At 44.3% G+C, this 26,659-nt stretch overlaps 1 protein-coding gene across 1 annotated transcript; it reads right to left on the reverse strand.

The window, feature by feature from the left end:
* Positions 1–11,030: 11,030 nt before the first annotated feature.
* On the reverse strand, positions 11,031–11,741 carry CLDN14 (claudin 14). The gene has a single exon (XM_033947410.1). It carries the CDS (start codon positions 11,739–11,741, stop codon positions 11,031–11,033), a length of 711 nt encoding a protein of 236 aa, XP_033803301.1.
* Positions 11,742–26,659: the final 14,918 nt, after the last annotated feature.

A 26,659-nucleotide genomic window follows, 5' to 3' on the forward strand; every position in this document is an offset into this window, starting at 1 on the left:
TCCCTCTACTAATTCACGTTTGCCCTCTCGTCTGCTCTCTTTTCCTCTTTCTGTGGCTGCATCTCTGGTTGTGTCTTCCTACCTCTGTGCCTGTCAGCTCCTGCCCTCTGTGCCTTCCTTTCTGCGTCTGCCTAGTTATCTCTCCAGCTATGGGTAGGAAGCACAAAGCAATAGTTAATACACTGTAGACTCCATAGACACGGACATTATGGTCTAACACAGATTAATTTATAGCGCAATGATATATCAGCTCTATAGTGTAATAACAAACTCAGGTCCAACCGTTGATCATGTTATAAGTAATTCTATGTTATATGGGGTTTATAGTATACCTGAGGCATGAGCCTGTACTATGATTGTGCACATGGGATCTTTGAGCAGAAAGTCATAACTCCAGCAGAATAGATGCTTGCTTAGAGTGTACTAGGCAGCTCTGCTTACACATCCTTGGTAGTAATGTAACTAGGGCAGTGGGAGGTAGCTACAGCCACAGACAGCATAGATCAGTTTTCAGTTGAGTCACAGGAGCATGCAGCAGCTCCTACCGCCCAGAGCCAGAAAAATGGCAGCAGGACGGAAAAGCTATGTCAGTATTAGCAACTTTGCCCTCCCTCTTCCCCCAAGCATCCTGAGGTTGTGAGTTCAAACCCACGTTGTTCCTTGTGACCCTGGACAAGTCACTTAAACCCCCCATTGCCCCAGGTACATTAGATAGATTGTGAGCCCACCGGGACAGAGAGGGAAAAATGTTGGAGTATCTGAATAAATTCATGTACACCATTCTGAGATCCCCCTGGGAGAACAGTATAGAAATTGAATAAATAAATAGTGTGAAAAGTTTCAGCCTCTGATAACCAGAGCTGGTATTGTGACATCATAATGCCTCATTCCACCAATGCCTAAGAGCCAACCTCATCAGTGATGTCACAATGACTTGATTGTCCTAGACTTGGTTCACTTTTAGTACATTTTGATTTCTAGAGTGGCGCAGTGGTTAAAGCTACAGCCTCAGCACCCTGAGGTTGTGGGTTCAAACCCACGTTGCTCCTTGTGACCCTGGGCAAGTGCCCCAGGTAGATTGTAAGCCCACCAGGATAGACAAGGAAACATGCTTGAGAACCTAAATTCATATAAACTGTTCTGGGAGAACGGTATAGAAAACTGAATAAACAATTAAAATCACCTTTATTCTCACAAATCCGCAGGCCACAGTACCCTGCTGTCATCTAATTTAACTCCCATGCAGTCAGGTATCAAAGGACCTAAGCTGGCAGACCCTGGCTACTAGAAAGTTGACACCCTAGAACAGTGTTTTTCAACCGCTGATCCGCGGCACACTAGTGTGCCACAGGGCCGCCATCAGGGCAGTACTACCAGTCCTGCATTCAGGGGCCCGGAGCTGACAGGGGGCCCGAGGCAGGGGCGCCAGTAGCTCGCCAAGGCAAAGTGAGTCGATCACCCAGGACTCACTTTGTCTTGGCGATCTAATCTATCGAGCCGATAAGTCTTCTTCTCCCCGACGTCAATTCTGCAGTCGGAGAGGAAGTTCAGGCCAGCCAATCGCTGCCTGGCTGGGCAGAACTTCCTCTCCGATTGCAGAATTGACGTCAGGGAGAGCATGCGTCGGCGTCGGCTTTGGGGCCTGTTATCCATTGGTGGGTCCTGTTTCCCGATGGCAGCGGCAGTGGCAGTGGCTTGGGGAACGGCAGGGAAACAGAAGGAAAGAAGAGAAACAGAAAAAAAGAAAGAAAGGTCAGGGAGAGAGGAAGAAAAAGTTGGGGGAGGGAATGAGGTGTGGAGGAGAGAAAGCATACAGGCTGATAGAAGGGAAGAAAGATTGGATGCACAGTCAGAAGAAGAAAGTGCAACCAGAAATCACCAGACAAGGTAGAAAAAATGATTTTATTTTAAATTTAGCAAAGTAGAGGCAGTATTACCACAGTTTTCAAAGGAATTTGCCCAAATAACTTAATAGTTAACTGGGTAAATTCCCAGAGATGAAAACTTCCCTTCACTTACTATGCACAGTTCTGAATTTATATCTGCTGTCTATATTTTACAATATGGTCACCTTTTACTAAACCGCAATAGTGGTTTTTAGCGCAGGGAGCCTATGAGCGTCAAGAGCAGCGCTGGGCATTCAGCGCAGCTCCCTGCGCTAAAAACTGCTATTGTGGTTTAATAAAAAGGATGGAGGGTATATTTGTCTATTTTTGTATGCTATAAAAACCAAATACAGAGAGAGACTGAAGCTGTTGACGAAGAGCTACATGTGTGTCTTTCTTCGATTCCAGCCAGAATATCAGCTTTGTGTTCAGCCAAACAGGCCCAGGTTTCGCACTGAATAAAGTATTTTATAATTTTTCACTATTCTGTTTACTTAATATTTCATAATAAAGTAATTATAAAATACTTTCTTTGTGTTTATTTGATTTCTATTCAAGAGAATTACTTTATATATAGTCAATATAGGCACAGAGTTAAATTTTTTAACATTTTCTAATGGTGGTGTGCCTCGTGATTTTTTTCATGAAACAAGTGTGCCTTTGCCCAAAAAAGGTTGAAAAACACTGCCCTAGAAAGACAGCTCAAGATGGAGACTGTCACAAAGTGTGTGTGGGGGTGGGGGGGTGGGGGGGGGTGGAAACCAGCCACAGGTTGCTAGGCTTGCTAGAAAACAACAGAGCATGCAAGTTTGCAGAGTAAGACCTTCCACTCTGTAATAAAGAGAATATATCCAACTGGCTGATTTCAGATGTGGTGACGTGAGGTAGAGTGGCCAGGACCAGGCCCTCCATCAAGGATAGCCCAATTTGAACTGATTGCCTGCTTAACTTTCGCTTTTTAGGTAAGGTTTCTTCATCCCATCCCCCACCCCCGAGTCCTAAATGTCACAGTCATTTTGAAATAAAAAATGACACGGGGACAAATTTGTCCCCGTCCCTGCAGGAACTCAATTCCCCCGTTCCCATGAGTTTTCTAGTTGTCACTGTCCCTGCCCCATTTGTGTAAGCTCTGCCTTAACCGCACAAGCCTCAAACACTTATGATTTGTGTTTGAGGCTTCTGCAGATGAGGACGGAGCTTAGGCATTGGTGGAATGAGGCATTATGACATCACAATCTGAGCTCTAGAATGTTGCTACTTATGATTTTAAAGCGTTTGAGGCTTGTGCAGATGAGGACGGAGCTTAGGCATTGGTGGAATGAGGCATTATGACATCACAATCTGAGCTCTAGAATGTTGCTACTTATGATTTGAAAGTGTTTGAGGCTTGTGCAGATGAGGACGGAGCTTAGGCATTGGTGGAATGAGGCATTATGACATCACAATCTGAACTCTAGAATGTGGCTACTTATGATTTTAAAGTGTTTGAGGCTTGTGCAGATGAGGATGGAGCTTAGGCATCGGTGGAATGAGGCATTATGACATCACAATCTGAGCTCTAGGATGTTGCTACTTATGATTTTAAAGTGTTTGAGGCTTGTGCAGGTGAGGACAGAGTTTAGGCATCGGTGGAATGAGGCATTATGACATCACAATCTGAGCTCTAGAATGTTGCTATTTATGATTTTAAAGTGTTTGAGGCTTGTGCAGATGAGGATGGAGCTTAGGCATCGGTGGAATGAGGCATTATGACATCACAATCTGAGCTCTAGGATGTTGCTACTTATGATTTTAAAGTGTTTGAGGCTTGTGCAGGTGAGGACAGAGTTTAGGCATCGGTGGAATGAGGCATTATGACATCACAATCTGAGCTCTAGAATGTTGCTATTTATGATTTTAAAGTGTTTGAGGCTTGTGCAGATGAGGATGGAGCTTAGGCATCGGTGGAATGAGGCATTATGACATCACAATCTGAGCTCTAGGATGTTGCTACTTATGATTTTAAAGTGTTTGAGACTTCTGCAGATGAGGACGGAGCTTAGGCATTGGTGGAATGAGGCATTATTACATTACGTTACATTAGTGATTTCTATTCCGCCATTACCTTGCAGTTCAAGGCGGATTACATTCAAACTAAAAACAAGAATTACATTCAAAATTTGAAAGAATAGAATAAGCGATGATATAAAATTTTTAAGGTAATAAAAAAAAAAAAATTGGGTAAAGAGTTACCAACTGGAAGTAGAAGTCTTTAGGAGATAAGAATGGGGTGAATTATGTAGTTTTAGATAACATTAGGTAAATAGAAGAATATTAGAGCGTACTAAGGGTATAGAGAGTGTTGGATGTTGGGTTGGGATTAGTTGTGCTGGATAGGTTTTATGTGTTTTTTGAAGAGTATGGTTTTAGTATCTCTCTTGAAGGTGTTGTAGTTTGTGGTTGAAGATAACAGGGTGGTGATTTGTCTGTCCAGTTTAGCTGCTTTGGAGGCTATTAGGTTGTCATAAAGTTTTTTTCGTTTGACATTTTTGGATGATGGATGAGAGAATAGTGAGTGGGTTCTTCTGTGTCTGGTTGAGGACATCATAAGAACATAAGAATAGCCTTACTGGGTCAGACCAATGGTGCATCAAACCCAGTAGCCCGTTCTCACGGTGGCCAATCCAGGTCACTAGTACCTGGCCAAAATCCAAGGTGTAGCAATATTCCATGCTCTAAAATGTTGCTACTTATGATTTTAAAGTGTTTGAGGCTTGTGTAGATGAGGACGGAGCTTAGGCATTGGTGGAATGAGGCATTATGACATCACAGTCTGAGCTCTAGAATTTTGCTACTTATGATTTTAAAGTGTTTGAGGCTTGTGCAGATGAAGACAGAGCTTGCAGGGATGGGGCAGGGACATGAAAAACACTCATGGGGATGGGACGGGAAAATGAGTTCCCACAGGGATGGGGAAAAATTTGTCCCCATGTCATTCTCTATGTTGGAAGATCTTGGTACAGGTACTGTGCCACTCTTTGTGAACCTCACCTGATGCAAAGTTGGCCTTCCTTGGTAGGCATTGTTCAGTCGCTCACGTGCTTATAAGTGTGTATAGGGCATAGTGGACAGTGAAGAGAGTAGCCATGTGATGTCCAGGCTCTCCATTGTTAGATTGTGAGCCCACCGGGACAGATAGGGAAAATGCTTGAGTACCTGATTGTAAAAACCGCTTAGATAACCTTGATAGGCGGTATATAAAATCCTAATAAACTTGAAATCCTAATAAACTTGGTGCCATGGGTAAGAAGATGGAGGAGGAAACAGTCTAAAGAGATCCCCCCTACCTATTGACATAGCACGTGGGTCACTTTTAAAAAGGAGGACTCGGGCACATGTCCAAAGAGGCATTACCAAACCGGAGTATCCCCTCCTTCTGAGGTGCTCTGAGGACATCACTTAAGGATTTGCTAACGGATGGGGAACAGGAGAGCCAGATGAGAGAATCCTGAAAGTAGCAGTTTTGCATATTTGATTAATGATTTCAACGAATTTCTATGCGTGTTGGAACATACATCAGCTGACCCCTGATGCAAGCGTATTGTCAAAACATAGCCCATGTCAGGTCTTACAAAAAAAAAAAATTCCTTCACACCAATTCTTGGGAACCACTACTGTACCTATTCCATATTGACAATTTTGTTATAATTTCAGTTATAGAACATTCGTGTAAATTGGCAATTATTTATTTATTTGTATACAGTACTCCCCTCCAAAGTTGCGGTACAGAATTTGAGGCCCCAGTTGTTCGCGATTTTTCCCTAATAATGTCTTCTTTTCACAAAAAATTTTGGCACTGTTCTTCACAAAGCCAGAGAAGCTCTGAGAATTTTTGGTGGATAAAACAATGAAGCTGGCGGCACAATGCGCAGCGGCCTCAAAGAAGGCGAACAGAATGTTGGGCATTATCAAAAAAAGGTATCACTACCAGAACGAAGGAAGTTATCCTGCCACCGTGTCGGGCGATGGGGCGCCCGCATCTGGGGTACTGCGTCCAATGCTGGTCGCCGTACCTTAAGAAGGATATGGTGATGCTCGAGAGGATCCAGAAAAGAGCAACAAGTATGATAAAGGGCATGGAAAACCTTTCTTATGCTGAAAGGCTGGAGAATCTGGGGCTCTTTTCCTTGGAAAAGCGGAGACTTAGAGGGGACATGATAGAAACTTATAAGATCATGAAGGGTATGGAGAAGGTAGAGAGGGACAGATTCTTCAGACTAGCGGGGGCAACAAAAATAAGAGGGCATTCACAAATATTGAAAGGAGACAGATTCAAAACGAATGCTAGGAAGTTCTTCTTCACTCAGAGGGTGGTGGACACCAGGAATGCGCTTCCAGAGGAGGTGGTAGGACAGAGTACGATTTTGGGTTTCAAAAAGGGATTGGATGATTTCCTGAAGGAAAAGGGGATTGAAGGGTATAGTTAGAGAGTGAAATGGATGAATTCACTGGCTTGGCACTGGCATTAAACCTCTAATGAGAGAAGGGTTCAAAGTGTGAGAATGAGACAGCCTTGCAATGAATGAGACGCACTTCTATTTATTTATTTAAAAAGATTTTATACTGCATATCACCTACATGGTTCACATAAGAAACACTACAAACCTTCAAACAAAAGGCTAGAACACAAGAGGAAATTATCCTACTGGAATTCTAGGAGAAAAATATTTTAAGGATCTCAAGCGCTCACAGGTTAAAGGCCCGTTATATGTTACAAGCCAGTTACCCAATATATGAGCTATCATCGGTCCTATATATTCTCCTTTTATCTCATATAATTTAAATATTATTTAAATATTAAATTCTCAAAACTTTTATTCTGTTTTATAAATACGTTTTTCCTTGCTCCAAAATTTTTAGCTTAATGAAGTACTTAGCTTCATAGCATGATTTTCCTTGCTATGAGATAAAAGGAGATATATGAGATAAAAGGAGAATATATAGGACCGATGATAGCTCATATATTGGGTAACTGGCTTGTAACATATAACGGGCCTTTAACCTGTGAGCGCTTGAGATCCTTAAAATATTTTTCTCCTAGAATTCCAGTAGGATAATTTCCTCTTGTGTTCTAGCCTTTTGTTTGAAGGTTTGTAGTGTATTTCACTGAAAGTTTGAGGTTTATCGTCACATAAGAAACATACATAAAAATTTGACTCTACAGACATAGTAATTATAAAGGCAAATCCTACATAACTTTAAAATAGCATCAGAGTACACAAACCAAATCCTTGACCTATCACAAGCCACACCTCAGTCAAATCCCATCACAAAAAAATGCATTGACAAACAGGCATGTTTTTAATAGCCTAATCTGGATGTACATAACCCATAACCGCAAGATTCCAGCTAGACTGCTAGAGTGTTCCAATGTCCCCCCCCCCCCCCCGACACTATAGCATCTCCAATCCTTGAATGTACAATTGGCCTACCGTGGTTAGAATTTAACTGCATGCTTGTTTCACATCTCAAAGTTCTTCGTGGGCGATAGATTTCAAACCATCCCTTCGATACAACAGGAGAAACATGGCACACTACCTGATGCACTATTGACAATACTTTGGGCTCCTTTTACGAAACCGCGTTAGCGGTTTTTAGCGCACGCAGCTTTTTAGCGTGTGCTAAACCCGCGCTACGTGGCTAGAACTAGCGCCAGCTCAATGCTGGCGTTAGCGTCTAGCGCGGCCGGCAGTTTAGCGCGCGCTATTACGCGTGTTAAACCGCTAACGCGGCTTCGTAAAAGGAGCCCTTCGTATTGCACCCTATGTTGAATTGGTAACCAAAGGAGTCGTTTAAGGGTCGGTGTTGTAAGAGCTATTCTCGACGCAGCAGTAATCAACCGTGCTGCAGAATTCAAAAGTAACTGAAACGCTCTCATCTTCACCTTCGCAACCCCCAAATTCAAAGCATTACAATAATCCACCTTACTTAAAATCACAGTCCTGCAGCATCGGTTTCAACCTATACAACATTCTCAGTTTCATATGTCCTTATCCGTATTGCGTTCACTATTTGGCTTTCCATAGGCAGTGAACTGTCCAAGCATGCTCCCGACACATTCATCTCCTTCGTCACCATCAATTCCTCTTCCACCACAGTCAACCGCTCCAAATCCCAATCATCACCTCCGTTTTATTCACATTCAACTTTAACTCAAGAGCATCCGTCCATTCCACAATCCTCTCCATATACACCTCTCCAAACCTTGAACACCATTACACATGGGGAAAAAGAAGAGGATGTCATCAACATAAAGCCTATGTTGTAAACCAAGCTTCTGAAACACAGCTCCCAACGTGGGCATATATATATTGAAAAGGAGAGAAGACAGGGCAGAACCCCGGGGTACCCCTCTCTTAACATCCACCACTCTAATAAATAAGGGAAAGGGCTTCGAGAGTGGGAAAGCGAGAGAGCCTTCAAATGACTGTTACACTCTCCCAATGAGAGAGAGAAAGCAGCCTTCAAACCAATGTGAAACATTTCTAATAAGTGAAACTCACCGTCTCTGGGTATGACAGACTCATTGTATCCAGGGGCCTGTTCCACAGCTGAATAACAAAGATTGCTTTGAGTTCAGATATATTGGCGCTAGAAAAGGTTCAAAGAAGAGCGACCAAGATGATAAAGAGGATGGAACTCCTCTCGTGTGAGGAAAGACTATAACGGTTAGGGCTCTTCAGCTTGGAAAAGAGACGACTGAGGGGAGATATGATTGAAGTCTACAAAATCCTGAGTGGAGTAGGACGTGTACAAGTGGATCGATTTTTCACTCCGTCAAAAATGACAAAGACTAGGGGACACTCGATGAAGTTGCAGGGAAATACTTTAGCTCTGGAACGCGTTGCCAGAGGTTGTGGTAAGAGCGGATAGCGTAGCTGGTTTTAAGAAAGGTTTGGACAAATTCCTGGAGGAAAAGTCCATAGTCTGTTATTGAGAAAGACATGGGGAAGCCACTGCTTGCCCTGGATCGGTAGCATGGAATATTGCTACTCCTTGGGTTTGGGCCAGATACTAGTGACCTGGATTGGCCACCGTGAGAACGAGCTACTGGGCTTGATGGACCATTGGCCTGACCCAGTATGGCTATTCTTATATTCTTAGTTGGAAAGACTATATTTTAAAAATAGGAGAACTAACCCCCTTTTCTATTAAACAGTTTTTAGTGCATAGAGCCGCGCTGAATGGTCTGCGCAGCTCTCGACGCTCATAGGAACTTCATGAGCTTTGGGAGCAGCATGGGCCATTCAGCGCAGCTCCCCACGCTAGAAACTGCTAGCGCAGTTTAATAGAAGAGGCCCTTAGTTGGAAAGGCCACAAATTAAATACAAGCAAATAATGGCAATTATCACTAAAGCTAATCTGCATTTTAAAATATTGCTCTGAATATAGTGTCTACCTTAGGTACCTCTCTCTCTCTCAGCCTGTTGGGAGCTTTCATATCAACAAGAGATTTATGTTTCAGATCACTTTCCCCTAGATCTACTTGGTCCCAAAAAACTGCTTCATAATGACTGTGGTGTCAGAAATGAGCTCCTACACATTCAGTTTCTTAGGAGGTAATCTGCAGAAATGGTTGCACCCAAGAGGTACGGTTACAGTGGATTTACAAAGCTGCAGCTTAAAACAGTTTGTTTAAAAATGCTGACTTGACAACAGCGAGCAAATGTAATTCCTTCCCATGTGTACTTTTGAACTCTTGCACAAAAGAGAGACTACATTTACTTCTAGACATAATCACAGAGGAATTCTATCTTCTCTCTTTGTTTGTTTGTCTTCTGTGAGTGTGGGAATGCAATTTTCTGTGCCCTTGCAGTACATGAATCCGGCCAGCAGGAGGCATCTCTCCCAGCTATCTTCTTAAGTTCTCTTCTCCAGAATCCTTCCTGACAAAGTGAGAAATACATCCTGCTAACCAAATTAACAGCAGGCATTTTAGCTTTTATTCTGCAATATTCCTGAGTTGTGTAAATGGTCACATATCAGGAGCTAGTCAAAATAGTTCACAGCATTGCTTCCTTATGCTACAAAATAAAATACCATAATAATAACAAAAGAAATAAATGGAATGGAGATATTGCTTGGCATTGGATAAATTTCTCTTTGCCCATGGAAAAAGCCCGGTGCTTGGATTATGCTGAAGGTTTCAGAGGGATGCTCTTCCCTCAGGGCGCAGGGCATCAGGTTGAGCTGTGTTGGCAGAACAACATTAGACAGGCAGGCTAAGTCCCTGACTGGCATTAATTCCCATCGGTCTTTTCTCCCAGCTCCAGCCCTTACTGGAACTAAAGGCTGTCCAGGGACTAAATTCTGAGTGTTACAGTGATAGCGTCTGAAGCCTTGACCACGGATCACACTATTGCTCAAAAGTTTCAGACTTGTGCTGATTCAGTCATTCTTGGGGGTGGGGGGAGGGAAGAGGTAATGCCCCCAAAGGAGGTTTTTTGGGGGGGTTTTCTTTTCTTGGTAATGAATCTCACTCCTAAGTCAGAGTATGTGTTCAGTCTCTCCAGTCTTTCTGTGTGTGCTTCTCAGTCATCTATAAACTGTTTAATTTATAGTGTTACATTACCTTCTAGCTTGTTCAATTAGCTAGTGAAAATAGTGGAACCCAAGCATAGTACCGGGTAAAGCTTTGGATTCTTGCCCATAAATAGCTAAGAAGAAAAAAAAAAATAAAAAAAAAAATTTTAAATTGAATCAGGTTGGGCAGACTAGATGGACCATTCGGGTCTTTATCTGCCGTCATCTACTATGTTACTATGTTACTAAGTATATGAATACTGTATGCATTCTTCAGAAACACTTCTTCTATTTCCCTAATCTGGTTCTATTCTCTGTTAGTAGATATCTGCCATTGACTGAAGCACGACTGAAGTCACATTTAAAAAGGTGCTTATCACCTTTGCACTTTCATGAGGACTTCCCTCCCACCCCACCCCACTCCAAGCTTTCCAACAAACTTTCCATTCACATGTTATGCGGAGCAACAAAAGAGTAAACGTTAGCGATTCAAAGCCTTCTCAAGTCTCTCGTTCCTTGTCACAGTTTGTGGATGGTGTTGTTGCAAAGAAGGCGACTTGGAGGAAGATCCACGCACACCTTTCAGACATAGTCATCTAATCTGTAACCGCTGCTTGAGGCAGACGCCAGTGAAGGAGCACCGTTACCTTTGTATGCAGTTGGCGGTCTGTATGGGGGGGCTGCCCTGGCATGGCGTTGTGGAGGCCGGTGCGGTCTGCTGTTCCTATTACCGTGACACGATGTACAGAGCAAAAGAGTGCCACCAATTATACTCAACACTGCAGAGATGAAACCAATGTAGAGGGCTTGTCCAATCTCATATTTCATGCCGCTTGGAAGCATGGGATTGTAGAAGTCTTTCACCACATCATTGGTTGACCATGAAACGGGAACCAAGCACGTGATCCCAGCCAGAGTGAAAGACACCCCTCCGCAGGCTGCGATGGCGTTCTTGGCAGAAGAGTCTTTGGCACACCGTGTGCACTTCATGCCAACGACGGATATGACACAAGCCAGTGTGGAGAGGACGCAAGACACCGCCATCAAGGCACGAGCGGCCCGAAGGTCACGGGGCAGGGCCAGCTGAGACTGATGGACCTGGCATTGGTAGATGCCCGTGCTGTGCCAGACACATTCCATCCAAAGTCCTTTCATGTACGCCACTGCTGTGATGATGTTGGTGCCCACGTGGGCAGTTCTCCGCCAGTGAGGGAGGACGGTGGTAACGAAGGTCCCAAACAAACCCAAGAGAGCCACAACGAAGCCCAGGAGCTGCCCGGCGCTACTGACCATGCTTGCCTTAATCGCTTTCAGAGGTCCCAGCTGCAATCCTTGCTTCCGAGTTCACGGCTTTTGTGGAATGGGAGCTGGCACCTTTACACCTTCTTACGACCTAATAAACAGGCACTTAGGGAAAAAAGTTAAATATTATTGGAATGTATGAGCTCTGCAACCAATCGAGACGTCCAGAGAGCAGTCAATGCCATCGTTAGCATATTGATTGCACTTTCTGGTATTTTACTTAAGTAGCTGTGGCGACCTGGTTTATAAATTCCTTTTGACAGATGATTTAGCAAATAAAACCTTGAAAAGAGATGTATGCCATTGGATTTCTGCACAGAGAATATATAATACAACTTGGAACAGTTTCTATTAAATAGTGCCAATAATTTAAACTTCCTCAGAAAACCTGAATTCGTGCCATATTTTATATTCTATGTATAGGAGCCTGGCCTAGGAGGTGTCCTGGCATGACTAGTTTTAGTCATGTATGCACAGACACCCAAAATGACAGATGCCTTATGGCAGGGGTGCCCACACTTTTGGGGCTTGCGAGCTACTTTTAAAATGACCAAGTCAAAATGATCTACCGATAATAAAATTTTAAAAAGCACAAAGTACACTTTACGCAGAGAAAATGTTCATTATCATTTATATTTTGGGGATTTTCAAAGAGGTCAAGGCAGATGACTTTATGCAATGTCACCTCAGTAACAACTATACAAAAATAGACAAATATACCCCCTCCCTTTTTACTAAACCGCGCTGCTCTCGATGCTCATAGGCTCCCTGCGCTAAAAAACGCTATTGCGGTTTAGTAAAAAGAGGCCATAGTGCAAAATATAGACAGCAGATATAAATTCTCAAAACAGACACATTTTGATCACTAAATTGAAAGTAAAATCATTTTTCCTACCTTTGTTGTCTGTGATTTCACGAGTCTCTAGTTGCACTTTATTCTTCTGACTCTGCGTCCAGTATTTCTTCCCTTCTTTCAGCCTCCTGTATGCTTCCTCTCCTCCAGACCTCATTCCCTACCCCAACTTTTTTCTTCCTCTCTCCCTGCCCCCTCCCCTTTATTTCTTTCTCCCTGCCCCCTTTCATTCTGTATGTCTATCTTTCTTTCTGTCTCCATGTCCCCTTTCTTTCTTTCTGTCTGCCTTTATCTCTCCATGCCCCTTTTCTTTTTGTCTCCCTGTCCCTTTCATTCTGTATGTCTATCTTTCTTTCTGTCTCCATGTCCCCTTTCTTTCTTTCTGTCTGCCTTTATCTCTCCATGCCCCTTTTCTTTTTGTCTCCCTGTCCTCCTCTTTCCTTCTCCCTGCCCTCCCCCGAGCCACCGCTGTCACCATCGGGGAACAGGCCGCTGCGGTATTCTGAGCTCTCCTTGCTTCCACGCCGTAAACAGGAAACTGAAGCACCGGGCCGACCAACCTTCCTCACCCGACATCAATTATAATGTCGGAGAGGAAGTTCCGGGCCAGCCAGGCAGCGACTGGCTGGCCCGGAACTTCCTCTCTGCCGTCAGAATTGATGTCAGGTGAGGAAGGTTGGTCAGCCCGGCGCTTCAACTTCCTCTTTACGGCATCAGGAAGCAGGTAGAACACAAAGGCAATGTGAGTCTATCACGGAGCCCGGGATGGGCTCCACGATCGACTCACATTGTCTTCGCGATCTACTGGTCGATCACGATTGAACTTTTGGGCACCCCTGCCTTATAGGGTATGAATATCATCACAAATTTACAGAAAACCCATGTCAGGCCAGCATTTATTAATTAAACGAGTCAGGAAACATCAACGTTGACGGTGGCAGGATCCACCAAGTCCAAAGATAAGTGTTGCCTTTCATTCATAATTAGAAAGCTTGTTGCTACATAATCTACAAGGATTTTGTAGGAAATATATTTATGGGTATTATTAAATAATGAGTGGGCATAAATGATTATAAAGACATACATGACAGGAACTTGAAATGATATAGATTTCATAAGAGGTTCTAAAGACTGACGTCTGTAGAGTTATGATATACCCACCATAGGTTTCATTGCTCAAAGAGGAAATAGGAAGATTACTAAAAAAGATGTATAGTAAACATTGATATTAGGAATTGATGACAATAGTCCATTTGTTATCATAACGATGAAAACTTGATTAGAAATTGATCATTAAGAATTTTATTTTTACCATCTAGGTACCCCATTTTTTTTGCTATAACCGAAGATACTGCTCAGAGCAGTACCTTCGACGGGAGATTTTTTTTTTTTTTTTACCACCTGTGTTTCCAGAACCTTTTGTTCAATTGCTGTTATCCATATAGTTCTTGTATACAAATGTACTGAGCATCAAGGCCCCCTGAGGAAGAAGTGTTTTTCGAAACACAGAGCGTGTTGGGTCCGTACTATTTAATATCAAGGACTAATTTTGGATATACAACTTTTTATTCACTTGAATAAAAATTCCTCTACCTTGTACATTTTCTGCAGTTCTTTTTTTTGGGTTTCTTGTTGTATCTTCACTACAGTTTTGTTGCTTGTTTTGCTGTGACCTTCAGCCATTCCCCGGGGGAGGTGGATGCACAGATAGCAGTGTTCTTTATTGCAAAGCCAGGGGATAGGAAAATACCTGTACCTGAACATAAGAACATAAGAATTGCAGTGTTCCATCGTGCCCAGCAGTCCGCTCCCGTGGCGGCCCTTAGGTGAAAGACCAGTGCTCTAACTGAGACTAGCCTTACCTGCGTACATTCTGGTTCAGCAGGAACTTTAATGAGAGGAGAATAATCATCTGAATATGTGCTGCTTTCTACAGAATCTGTAATAATGATATAGCCATGGCTGCTTTTGACATTTTGTATACCTTTCTGCTTACATGTATTTGATGAAACATAGTAACATAGTAGATGACGGCAGATAAAGACCCGAATGGTCCATCCAGTCTGCCCAACCTGATTCAATTAAAAAAAATTTTTTTTTAATTTTTCTTCTTAGCTATTTCTGGGCAAGACTCCAAAGCTTTACCCGGTACTGTGCTTGGGTTCCAACTGCCAAAATCTCTGTTAAGACTTACTCCAGCCCTTCTACACCCTCCCAGCCATTGAAGCCCTCCCCTGCCCATCCTCCACCAAACAGCCATACACAGACACAGACCGTGCAAGTCTGCCCAGTACTGGCCTAGTTCAATATTTAATATTATTTTCTGATTCTAAATCTTCTGTGTTCATCCCACGCTTCTTTGAACTCAGTCACAGTTTTACTCTCCACCACCTCTCTTGGGAGCGCATTCCAGGCATCCACCACCCTCTCCGTAAAGTAGAATTTCCTAACATTGCCCCTGAATCTACCACCCCTCAACCTCAAATTATGTCCTCTGGTTTTACCATTTTCCTTTCTCTGGAAAAGATTTTGTTCTACGTTAATACCCTTCAAGTGTTTGAACGTCTGAATCATATCTCCCCTGTCTCTCCTTTCCTCTAGGGTATACATATTCAGGGCTTCCAGTCTCTCCTCATACGTCTTCTGGCGCAAGCCTCCTATCATTTTCGTCGCCCTCCTCTGAACCGCCTCAAATCTTCCTACGTCTTTCACCAGATACGGTCTCCAAAACTGAACACAGTACTCCAAGTGGGGCTTCACCAATGACCTGTACAGGGGCATCAACACCTTCTTCCTTCTACTGACTATGCCTCTCTTTATACAGCCCAGCATCCTTCTGGCAGCAGCCACTGCCTTGTCACACTGTTTTTTCGCCTTTAGATCTTTGGACACTATCACCCCAAGGTCCCTCTCCCCGTCCATGCATATCAGCTTCTCTCCTCCCAGCATATACGGTTCCTTCCTATTATTAATCCCCAAATGCATTACTCTGCATTTCTTTGCATTGAATTTTAGTTGCCAGGCATTAGACCATTCCTCTAACTTTTGCAGATCCTTTTTCATATTTTCCACTCCCTCTTCGGTGTCTACTCTGTTACAAATCTTGGTATCATCTGCAAAAAGGCACACTTTTCCTTCTAACCCTTCAGCAATGTCACTCACATACATATTGAACAGGATTGGCCCCAGCACCGAACCCTGAGGGACTCCACTAGTCACCTTTCCTTCCTTCGAGCGACTTCCATTAACCACCACCCTCTGGCGTCTGTCCGACAGCCAGTTTCTGACCCAGTTCACCACTTTGGGTCCTAACTTCAGCCCTTCAAGTTTGTTCAACAGCCTCCTATGAGGAACTGTATCAAAGGCTTTGCTGAAATCCAAGTAAATTACATCTAGCATATGTCCTCGATCCAGCTCTCTGGTCACCCAATCAAAAAATTCAATCAGGTTCGTTTGGCACGATTTACCTTTTGTAAAGTCATGTTGCCTCAGATCCTGTAACCCATTAGATTCAAGGAAGTACACTATCCTTTCTTTCAGCAACACTTCCATTATTTTTCCAACAACTGAAGTGAGGCTCACCGGCCTGTAGTTTCCTGCTTCATCCCTGTGACCACTTTTATGAATAGGGACCACATCCGCTCTCCTCCAATCCCCAGGAATCACTCCCGTCTCCAGAGATTTGTTGAACAAGTCTTTAATAGGACTCGCCAGAACCTCTCTGAGCTCCCTTAGTATCCTGGGATGGATCCCGCCTGGTTCCATCGCTTTGTCCACCTTCATTGTGCCTATCATCGCTGATTGTCCAGCTCTTCTTATTGCAAACCGCCTCGAACTATTACAGCTTTGGCGGTATATAAGAATAAAATTATTATTATTATTATTATTGTCTAACTTTGTCTTGAATCCCTGGAGGGTGTTTTCCCCTATGACAGACTCCGGAAAAGTGTTCCAGTTTTCGACCACTCTCTGGGTGAAGAAGAACTTCCTTATGTTCGTACGGAATCTATCCCCTTTTAACTTTAGAGAGTGCCCTCTCGTTCTCTCTACCTTGGAGAGGGTGAACAATCGGTCTTTATCTACTAAGTCTATCCCCTTCAGTACCTTGAATGTTTTGATCATGTCCTGTCTCAATCTCCTCTGTTTGAGGGAGAAGAGGCCCAGTTTCTCTAATCTTTCACTGTACGGCAACTCCTCCAACCCCTTAATCATCTTAGTTGCTCTTCTCTGGACCCTTTCAAGTAGTACAGTGTCCTTCTTCATGTACGGTGACCAATGCTGGACACACTAATCCAGGTGAAGGTGCATCATGGCCTGGTACAGCGGCATGATAACCCTCTCCGATCTGTTCGTGATCTCCTTTTTAATCATTCATAAGCACATAAGCATTGCCTCTGCCGGGTCAGACCATGGGTCCATCATGCCCATCAGTCGCTCTCGTGGCGGCCCCCCCCCCCAGGTCTATGACCTGTAAGTGATCTTTTACTTAAAACATGTTATTCCCTATCCATTAAATATCCTATATAAGAACCCTCTAACTATACCCTTCAATCCCCTTTTCGTCACCGCCACAGCCCCTTTTTGACACCGCCATGCATTGCGCAGATGGCTTCATCGACTTGTTGATCAGAACTCCCAAATCTCTTTCCTGGGGGGGGGGTCTCTCCAAGTACCGCTCCAGACATCCTGTATTTGTGCATGAAGGTAGCTCTACTACTGAGAAAGGCATGAGCTAAATCCAAATTCCCTTTAGCAGGAGAGATTTGCAGGAATATCCCAGGCTGTCATTAGGGTTAATGACTAATCCCAAAAAAACAATGGTCTATGGAGGCTCAATGTGATTTAAACCATTAGCCACCGGAGTTCAAACACATCCTCTGCCTGGGGTACAGCAGCTATTATTAGAAACCATTAAGGCGCTATTTTTATTTGTGACCAGTTACGGCATTCTAATTTGAGAAATGCGTTAATTAGTTCCTACTCTTTCCACCTCATGTTTTAGTTTTCCATCTCTTGTGTACAGAGCCATCGCAAGCTATGCCAACTCCCAGCGCAGGCAATGCTCCACCTGAAAACCTTCCTGCTTACCCCATATAAATGTTACAAAAATAGACGTTAAAACAAGTCGAGCATTGTTAAACCTGTTTTAGTGAAGTTCTAGAACAAAGAGTCATAACATGAAGCTTTAAGAGGGTATCCCCCTTCTCAGAGTTTATTTGTTTAATTTTCTATACTGTTCTTCCATGAATTTATTCAGGTACTCAAGCATTACATTACATTACATTACATTAGGGACTTCTATTCCGCCTATACCTTGCAGTTCAAGGCGGATTACAAAAGAGCTAACTGGACATTTCCAGTGAAGTTACAACAGTTTTGATTTTTTTTTTTTTTTTTCGGTTACAAGGGAGGAGAGGTAGCTGGATTAATTCCGGAAGAACATGCAAATTGGATATTAAATTGACTGTACGTTACTGTGTGATATAACAAATAGATTACAGTTAGAGTACAAATAAGATTACGTTACATTTCAGGGATCTGAATACTTGGTTGGTGTTTTGGGGAGGAAGAGATTATTTAAGTGGAGGCTTTGGGGGGAGAATTTATCTAGGAGGAGGGGGAAGGGTTGGGTTAAGATATCTGGATAAATTTTTTGAAAAGTAGAGTTTTGATTTCTTTTCGAAAAGTTTTGAGTTCGCCCGTTGCCGTCAACAGGTTGGAGATGGAGTGGTTAAGTTTTGCTGCTTGCGTCGCCAGAAGGTTATCAAACATCTTTTTGCGCTGAGTGCCCTTGAGTGGAGGGAAGGCAAAAGGGTTCGGAGTTCTTCTTTGTCTTGAGCATTTTTCCCTGTCTGTCCTGGTGGGCTCACAATCGATCTAATGTACCTGGGGCAATGAGGGGATTAAGTGACTTGCCCAGGGTCACAGGGGAGCAGCGGGGGTTTGAACCCTCAACCTCAGGGTGCTGAGGCTGTAGCTTTAACCACTGCGTCACTCTAGAAATCAAAATGTAGTAAAAGTGAACCAAGTCTAGGACAATCAAGTCATTGTGACATCACTGATGAGGTTGACTCTTAGGCACTGGTGGAATGAGGCATTATGATGTCACAATACCAGCTCTGGCTATCAGAGGCTGAAAGTTTTCACATTATGGATTTATTCAGTTTCCTATACCATTCTCCCAGGGGAGCTTAGAACGGTTTACAAGAATGTATTCAGATACTCGAGCATTTTTCCCTGTCTATCCTGGTGGGCTCACAATCTATCTAATGTATCTGGGGCAATGGGGGGATTAAGAGACTTGCCCAGGGTCACAAGGAGCAGCATGGGGTTGAACCCATAACCTCAGGGTGCTGAGGCTGTAGCTTTAACCACTGCGCCACACTCTCCCTGTTTGGCTCATAGTGCTGAGAGAGTGGCAACATGCATTGGGCCAGTCTGAGTGTTTCTAGCATCTGGAGTAGCGTCTAGCTGGAAAGGTGGTATCCATGATCAACATCACTGGCCAGCACAAGGCTAGGAAACTATGGTTGCTATCTCCAAGTATAACTGGATAAGACTTCTCAGTATACAAATAAGCAAAATATATATCTGGCTTATAAAGTAAGTAAAGTGTTCACATGCACTCAGAACTGTGAAATTTGACCAAGAGCGTTAGCTCCTATAGCCAAATCCACCGCCCCATCACTGTGTATGACTTACTGTGAAAAAGAGCTTGAAATGAACACACTGTTCAAGTGCTCAACTAATTTTCAATGGCAAAAGAGAGAAAGAAGTTCCCACTTAGCTTTCAACTGTGTCAGCCGTCATATGATTGAAGCAGCGAAGTAAAGTTACATTATGTATATGATTATAAGGTGTTTTGCCCGTACGACACCACTCTTATTTCCTTGGCATTTTGAACAGTTTACATCACCCTCTGGGTCCCTTGAGAAAGAATTTCGAAACATGTTCCATGTCGGGACCTGCTGACACAGTTGAAAGCTAAGTGGGAACTTCTTTCTCTCTTTTGCCATTGAAAATGACTGTATTTTCACGCATATAATGCGCGCGTTATACACGATTTTACAAACCGTGCATAACCTTGCACATTATATGCGTGAGTGCGTTGTACAAATTTTTTTTTACATAGTTCCCCCCCGACGTCCGATTCATCCCTCCCCGCAGGACCGCTCGCACCCCCACCCCGAAGGACCGCTCGCACGCACCCGCACCCGCACCCCCACCCCGAAGGACCGCTCGCACGCACCCGCACCCGCACCCCCACCCTGAAGGACCGCTCGCACGCACTCCCACCAGCACCCGCACCCCCACCCTGTAGGACCGCTCGCACCCCCACAGCCTCCCGCCCCCCCCATCATGTAGAAGCTCCTACCGGTGTCCTGCTGCTTCCTCTTGGCGGTCCGGGCCCTTCGCTGCTTCCTCTTCCGGCGGTCCCGCCCTTTCTCTGACGTCAGAGAAAGGGCGGGACCGCCGGAAGAGAAAGCAGCGCAGGCGCAGGGTTCACAGAAGGGCCGGGACCGCCAAGAGGAAGCAACAGGACACCGGTAGGAGCTTCTACATGATGGGGGGGGGTCGGGAGGCTGTGGAGGTGCGAGCGGTCCTTCAGGGTGGGGGTGCAGGTGCGGGTGGGAGTGCGTGCGAATGGTCCTTCGGGGTGGGGGTGCGAGCGGTCCTGCGGGGGGAGGGTGAATCGGACGTTGGGGGGGTGGCATCAGGCTTTCAGGGTGGGGACAGGACTTCAAGGGGGAGAGGAGAGTTGGGGCGGGCGAAAGGAGAGTTGGGGTGGCCAGAGGAGAGTCGGGGCAGGCGAAAGGAGAGTCGGGCGGCGACGGGAGAGTCGGGGCAGCATGCGCGGTATACAAAAATTTTTTAACATATATTTCAGTTTCCCGCGCGCTATACCCGTGTGCGCGTTTTACAAGGGTGCGCGTTATCTACGTGAAAATACGGTAGTTGAGCACTTGAACAGTATGTTCATTTCAAGCTCTTTTTCACAATAAGTCATACACAGTGATGGGGCGGTGGATTTGGCTATAGGAACTAACGCTCTTGGTCAAATTTCACAATTCTGAGTGCATGTGAACACTTTACTTACTTTATAAGCCAGATATATTTTGCTTATTTGTATACTAAGAAGGCTTATCCAGTTATACAGTATTACTTTGACTTCTTTGTCCTTTAAGCTACGACAACACACACCCTCTACTATATTCAGTGCTATCTCCAAGTGACATAAAACTTATTGGCATGTATTCATGACAAAATGCATCCCCAAACGTACCTCGAAAAATGCTATTGTATCCAGAGTAGCCAATGCATTGGAATCAACAGTTATCAAAGTGCCTGTGATAAGTGATACTCCCATGATGGTATCTTACCCCTATTTTGCATTTCATTTCACTTACTGCTTTCATAGCAACCTTCCAGTAAATCCAGCTGCTCAGTGAGGTGTATGAACATACAAAAGCAATATAAAACCTCTTTTCAATATCCCCTCCATCTTACCCCCTTTATATCCAATCCACTGCAAAAGAGAATGGTTCAGTTCATCTATAACAAAATCTCACATATTTAAATCCAGCGGCATAGCTAAGGGTGGGCCCAGGCCCACTCAGTAGCAGCACATCTACATAAAGCTGGTGGGGATCCCCAAGCCACACCAGCTAAAAACTCCCCAAATCTCTCCTACCCTGTTTCCCCGATGGTAAGACACTGTCTTATTTTTTTTGGAAGGCCAAAATATGCTCTAGGGCTTATTTTCGGGGGGATGCCTTATTTACATTTTTTTCTAAAAAGGGGGGGCTGTCTTATTTGACGGCTGAAGAATCGGTCGGCTGAAAAATCGTACCGTGTATGGCCAGCTTTATCCATCATACCATATATTGTACCATTTAATGTCCCCAATGTTCTCCATCAGGGAAACACAGTAAAGAGATTATTCTGTAGTGCAGCATCAGAGGGGACTTGACAATGTGAAACCATTGTTTATATACCTTATGCATTTGAAACAGGCTTTATATACAGTAAGTGGTATTGCTCACAGCAAAAGAAACCTGTCTGCGTGTCTCACTTTTGGATGTTCTGGCCGTGAACAAACTCCTGCAGTCTCCGTTAGGGAGGGATGAGGGAAGCTGCCTGTGTTTCCTTGCGCGGAGTCACGTGCGCACGCTGCGGTCCTGTCACTTCCTCCTCTTCACTTCATGACGAGGCGCGGCACGCAGCCACGGAGGCAAATACGGTAGACGGAGGGACCACACGGAGTCACCCACCGTACCACCCGATTCGGGTAAGCGCAGGTATCGGTGGGTGGCTTATTTGCGGGGGGGTGCCTTATTTTACATTTTTTTCTAAAAAGGGGGGGCTGTCTTATTTGATGGCCCTGCCTTATCATCGGGGAAACAGGGTATCACATACCTTTTAGAGAGTCAATCTTCACAGGAAGTGAACTGATACAAGCGGCTCACACCGGCCCCACAGCCTTCCTTCTGGTGCAACTTCCTGTTCTGCTCTGGGCAATGTCCCCTCTAATGACTGAGTTTAGGTGAGCAAAAGCTTTTTTTCGTGAGCAAAAAGTTTTCCATTACATTACCCTGATGGTATTATACACACTGTACATAACAAATTAAAAATTACAAATCTAAATTTAAAAAAATGGAAAATATGATGATATTTTATTGAAATGACTTTAAAAACATTTCTCTTTAAGCTCTCAGAGGCCAACACCTCCTTCCCCAGGTCAAGACAATAAGGGCTCCTTTTACTAGGGTGCGCTGGTGTTTTTAGCACACGCACAAGATTACTGCACGCTAAACCGCGCGGTACGCTTTTAGAATAATGCCAGCTCAATGCTGGTGTTAAGCTCTAGCGCGCGTGGCAATTTAGCATGCGCTATTCCATGCGTTAGGGCCCTACCACACCTTTGTAAAAGGACCAAAGCTGTCCTGACCTGAGAAAGGGGGTTTTGGTCTCTCACAGTTGATCAAAAATGTATTAAAATTAGTCCAATGAATAGATATCATCTTAATTCTATTTTCTATCTATATTTATTAACCTTTGCAAACACGGGGACCACACTATATCCTGAATTTAAAATAAATTTCTATTTTCTACCTTTTTTTTCTGGCCATTTACTTCTCTGGTTTCTGCTTTCCTACATCTTAAGTCTCTTGTTTCTTTCCTCCTTTTCCTTTTGGCTTTCTTCAAATTATTTTTCTACCTCTATATCCAGATTTGACTCATTCTTACTATCTAGTCTTCAAGTTCCCTCTTTTTTACGGTCTACTGGCAGCTTTCCATCTCTTTCCCTCACCCAGGCTCTCCTATTTTACTTCCCCATATTCCCAGTCTTTCACAGAGTGTCCTCTTTCTTTCCTCCTTCTATACCAGGAATCTCAAAGTCCCTCAATCCAGTCGGGTTTTCAGGATTTCCCCAATAAATATGCATTGAAAGCAGTGCATGCACATAGATCTCATGCATATTCATTAGGGAAATCCTGAAAACCCGACTGGATTGCGGCTCTCAAGGAGGGACTTTGAGACCCCTGTTCTATACATTGTTTATCTGCCCTTTATTTCTCCTTCCATCACTCTCCCCTCTTCCATCCAGCATCTGCCCCCTTCTATACAGCGTCTGCTTCATCTCTCCCCCTTTCCATCCAGCATCTCCACACACTCTCTCCTCTTCCATCAGTATCTCTCTCTTCTGAATCTGTCTCCTTCCATACAGTCTGCCCCCCACATCACCTCCCTCCTGTCTCTCCCCACTTCCATCCAGGCTTCTGTCTTCCTCCTTCTATATAGTTTATTTCCACTCCACTTCCATCCAGCATTTCCCCCCTGCCATCAATATTTTCCTCCTCTTTGTATCTCTCTCATTCCATACAATGTTTTTCTACCCTCACCTTCCATACAGCATTTCCCCTTTCACTTACCCATTCTATCATTTCTCTCCTCTCTGTACCCCACCCCCAAAATCTATCTTCTCTCCCCTGTTCTATCTAGAATCTGTCTTCCCACTTCTATACAAAATCTGCCCCCTCTCTTCCCCACCCCAAACCATTTCCAACAGCTTCTGCCCCCCTCCTTTTACCCCACTTCCACCAGCATCTCCCCCTCTCTCTCCCCCCTCCTCTTCCAGCAGCATTTGCCCCCACCCCATTTCTCCCAGTATCCACCTCCTCTTTCTCTCTCCTCCCACATCCATGAGCATTTTCTCCCTAGCAGCTGTTGCTGCTTTCCCGAAGCTGCTTATGGTTTTGTGAAGAGTATTCATTGCCTATTCCTTTAAGTGGTGAGATTGTGCTCTTGGATTACAAAACTATGTAATTGTAGGCTCCTTCAAAACACATGAACAGCTCCCTATGCCTTATGGGACTGTCTCTATCGATTGCTTGCTTTCTAAGCATGCTGGGCTAGCAGCCTCCTGTTTTCTTTCTGAAAGCAAGGCAGCCCTGCTCATGCCTGTAGTAAACCCGTCAAGCTTTCCATCCCCTACCCAGTGGTGTAGCTAGGGTGAGAGGTGCCTGGGGTGTTGGCACACCCCTCGTCTCCATCTCGCTCCTTCACCAACTCTCCCTGCTGCATGCGTGCCCCTGTCCCTTTCCTCTAATGGTTCACAACCACGCCCAATGACCTCAACGCACTCCTCATGATTGCATCCTCTCCCTCTGACGCCTCGTCCTATGCACGGCACCCGGAAGTGACGTCAGCAGGAGCTGATGCGGTTGCGAGGAGCACGTTGGAAGTTGTTACTTGAGGCGCTGAACAACCAGAGGTATCAGGAAAGGGAAGGTGGGGCACGGGGGGGAGGAGGAGTAATGCCGGTGCCCCCACCATGATGGCACCGCCCCGCCCCTCTTACTACACCACTGTCGCTACCAGTGGCAGGTCAAATGCGCGCAAGATAAAAGCGTGCAGACAAATGCGCCAAGACAAGTGAGCGCAAGACAATTAAGCGCAAGGATAACAGCGCTCAAGACAATTGGGCGCAGGGACAACTAAGCGCAACGACAATTGAGCACACCTCAAAATGGCGCATGGCAGAGGCGAGACTATGAACCGTCACTACCTTTCTTTATTTGCAAACTACAGCATCACCTTCAGCAAGTGCTGAACTTACTCTCCCGGCTCCCTAACACACTCGTAGAGAGTGGGCTGAGAGCAAGAGCAACTGAGCTCTTTTGAGCTCTTCATTAAGAGATCTGCTTAAGAATTGAGAGTCCATTCTGTGGTATTCAATGCTCACACTAGTACTGGGGTTGAGTCTGCCTGATGATCCTCAGGGAGAGGTCAGAACAGAGACGAGACTTATTGGAAACTCCATGCACACAATGTAAGTTAAGAGGGTGATTGCAGACTAGAATTTACATCGCATCACATGATCATTTGCATATCACATTATCTTCCAGTTCTATGCACTTTACAACTTAAAGAAGCTGTGACATTCTAGACAGCCGGCTGGCATTTTTCACAGGTAAGTTCACGTTTATGTACGATGAGTGTTCATGGACATTTATACATGCGAGGGGCGTGCAAATTCAAGCGCCTAGATTACAGAATTACCTTTTTTTTAATGCGTCAAAAAAAGGTGTTCTCTTTAAAATACGAAAGGTACATGAAATGTATTTGATAATGACGCTCTACGAAAGTGTGCAAAAGAACTTAAGACGATTTGATAAACAGCAACTTAAAAAGAATAGCTTCATTTGCAAATAAAAAAACACGTCAATTTGAGTACCTTGTCAAAAATTAAAAGTCCATAAAAATATCAAAATATAAGGATATATGCTGTCAAGTGAATAAAAATTGCATATAAAACCCGGATCATTACCGGAGGGCAAATTTTGAATTGAAAAAAACGAGGAGATGGCGGCCACCGTGTAAATCAGGGGTGTCAAAGACCCTCCTCGAGGGCCGCAATCCAGTCGGGTTTCAGGATTTCTCCAATGAAAAGCGGAGACTTAGAGGAGACATGATAGAAACCTTCAAAATCCCGAAGGGCATAGAGAAGGTAGACAGGGACAGATTCTTCAGACTGTGGGGAACCACAGGTACTAGGGGTCACTCGGAGAAACTGAAAGGGGACAAGTTTAAAACAAATGCTAGGAAGTTCTTTTTTACCCAGAGGGTGGTGGACACATGGAACGCGCTTCCGGAGGTTGTGATAGGCCAGAGCATAGTACAGGGGTTCAAGGAAGGTTTAGATAGGTTCCTAAAGGTTAAGAGGATTGAGGGGTACAGATAGAAGTAGAGGTAGGTTATAGAAATGGTCAGGAACCACTTCACAGGTCATAGACCTGATGGGTCGCCGCGGGAGCGGACCGCTGGGCACGATGGACCTCTGGTCTGACCCAGTGGAGGCAACTTCTTATGTTCTTAATATGCATGAGATCTATTTGCAGGCACTGCTTTCATTGTATGCTAATAGACTTTGACACCCCTGGTGTAAATGTTAAATGGAATTGTTACGATTACTGTTATCACAGTAAATCCTATGCGATCCGGATAGTTTTACAAAACCAATGTGCAAAATTAAAAGTGGGTAATGAATATAATCACTGCTGTGTGGAAGATCTTAACTTACACCAGCCTATGTGAAAGACTACGTGAAATATGTATTTCACTGTTACGTAAATGAAAGACAAGCTTTATGCTTAGAGTCTCATTGTTACAACAAAAGCGCTTGCGTCGGATGTTTAAAAACAGGGTTTATTAAACTTTGCCAAGCAAGGTGCCTGAAAATAACCACACTGCCTGGCAGACCTAAAACTGAGAGAAAGGGTTTGAATTAACCTGCTGCCAGCGTGGGTTCTGAGGCCTCTCTTGTGAACACCAAGCAGCATAGGCAGCGGAACACTACTTTGATTTTTTTTTTGGGGGGGGGGGACCAAGAGCTCCGCCCTGGCGCATGACCTCTAAACCAGTGTTCTTCAACCACCGGTCACAGGGCCAGCATGTGCATCAGGCCCAAAAGAGTGTTCTTCAACCGCCGGTCCACGGTGCGATCGATGAGGCGTTATCCTCAAGCCAGCTCCCTCTTCCTAACTGATTAAGT

Source organism: Geotrypetes seraphini, chromosome 6 (assembly GCF_902459505.1).
Source record: "Geotrypetes seraphini chromosome 6, aGeoSer1.1, whole genome shotgun sequence".
Lineage (NCBI taxonomy): Eukaryota > Metazoa > Chordata > Amphibia > Gymnophiona > Dermophiidae > Geotrypetes > Geotrypetes seraphini.

Excerpts from the sequence above, each read along its gene's own strand:
- CLDN14 (XM_033947410.1), bottom strand. The coding sequence starts at position 11,741 with ATGGTCAGTAGCGCCGGGCAGCTCCTGGGCTTCGTTGTGGCTCTCTTG.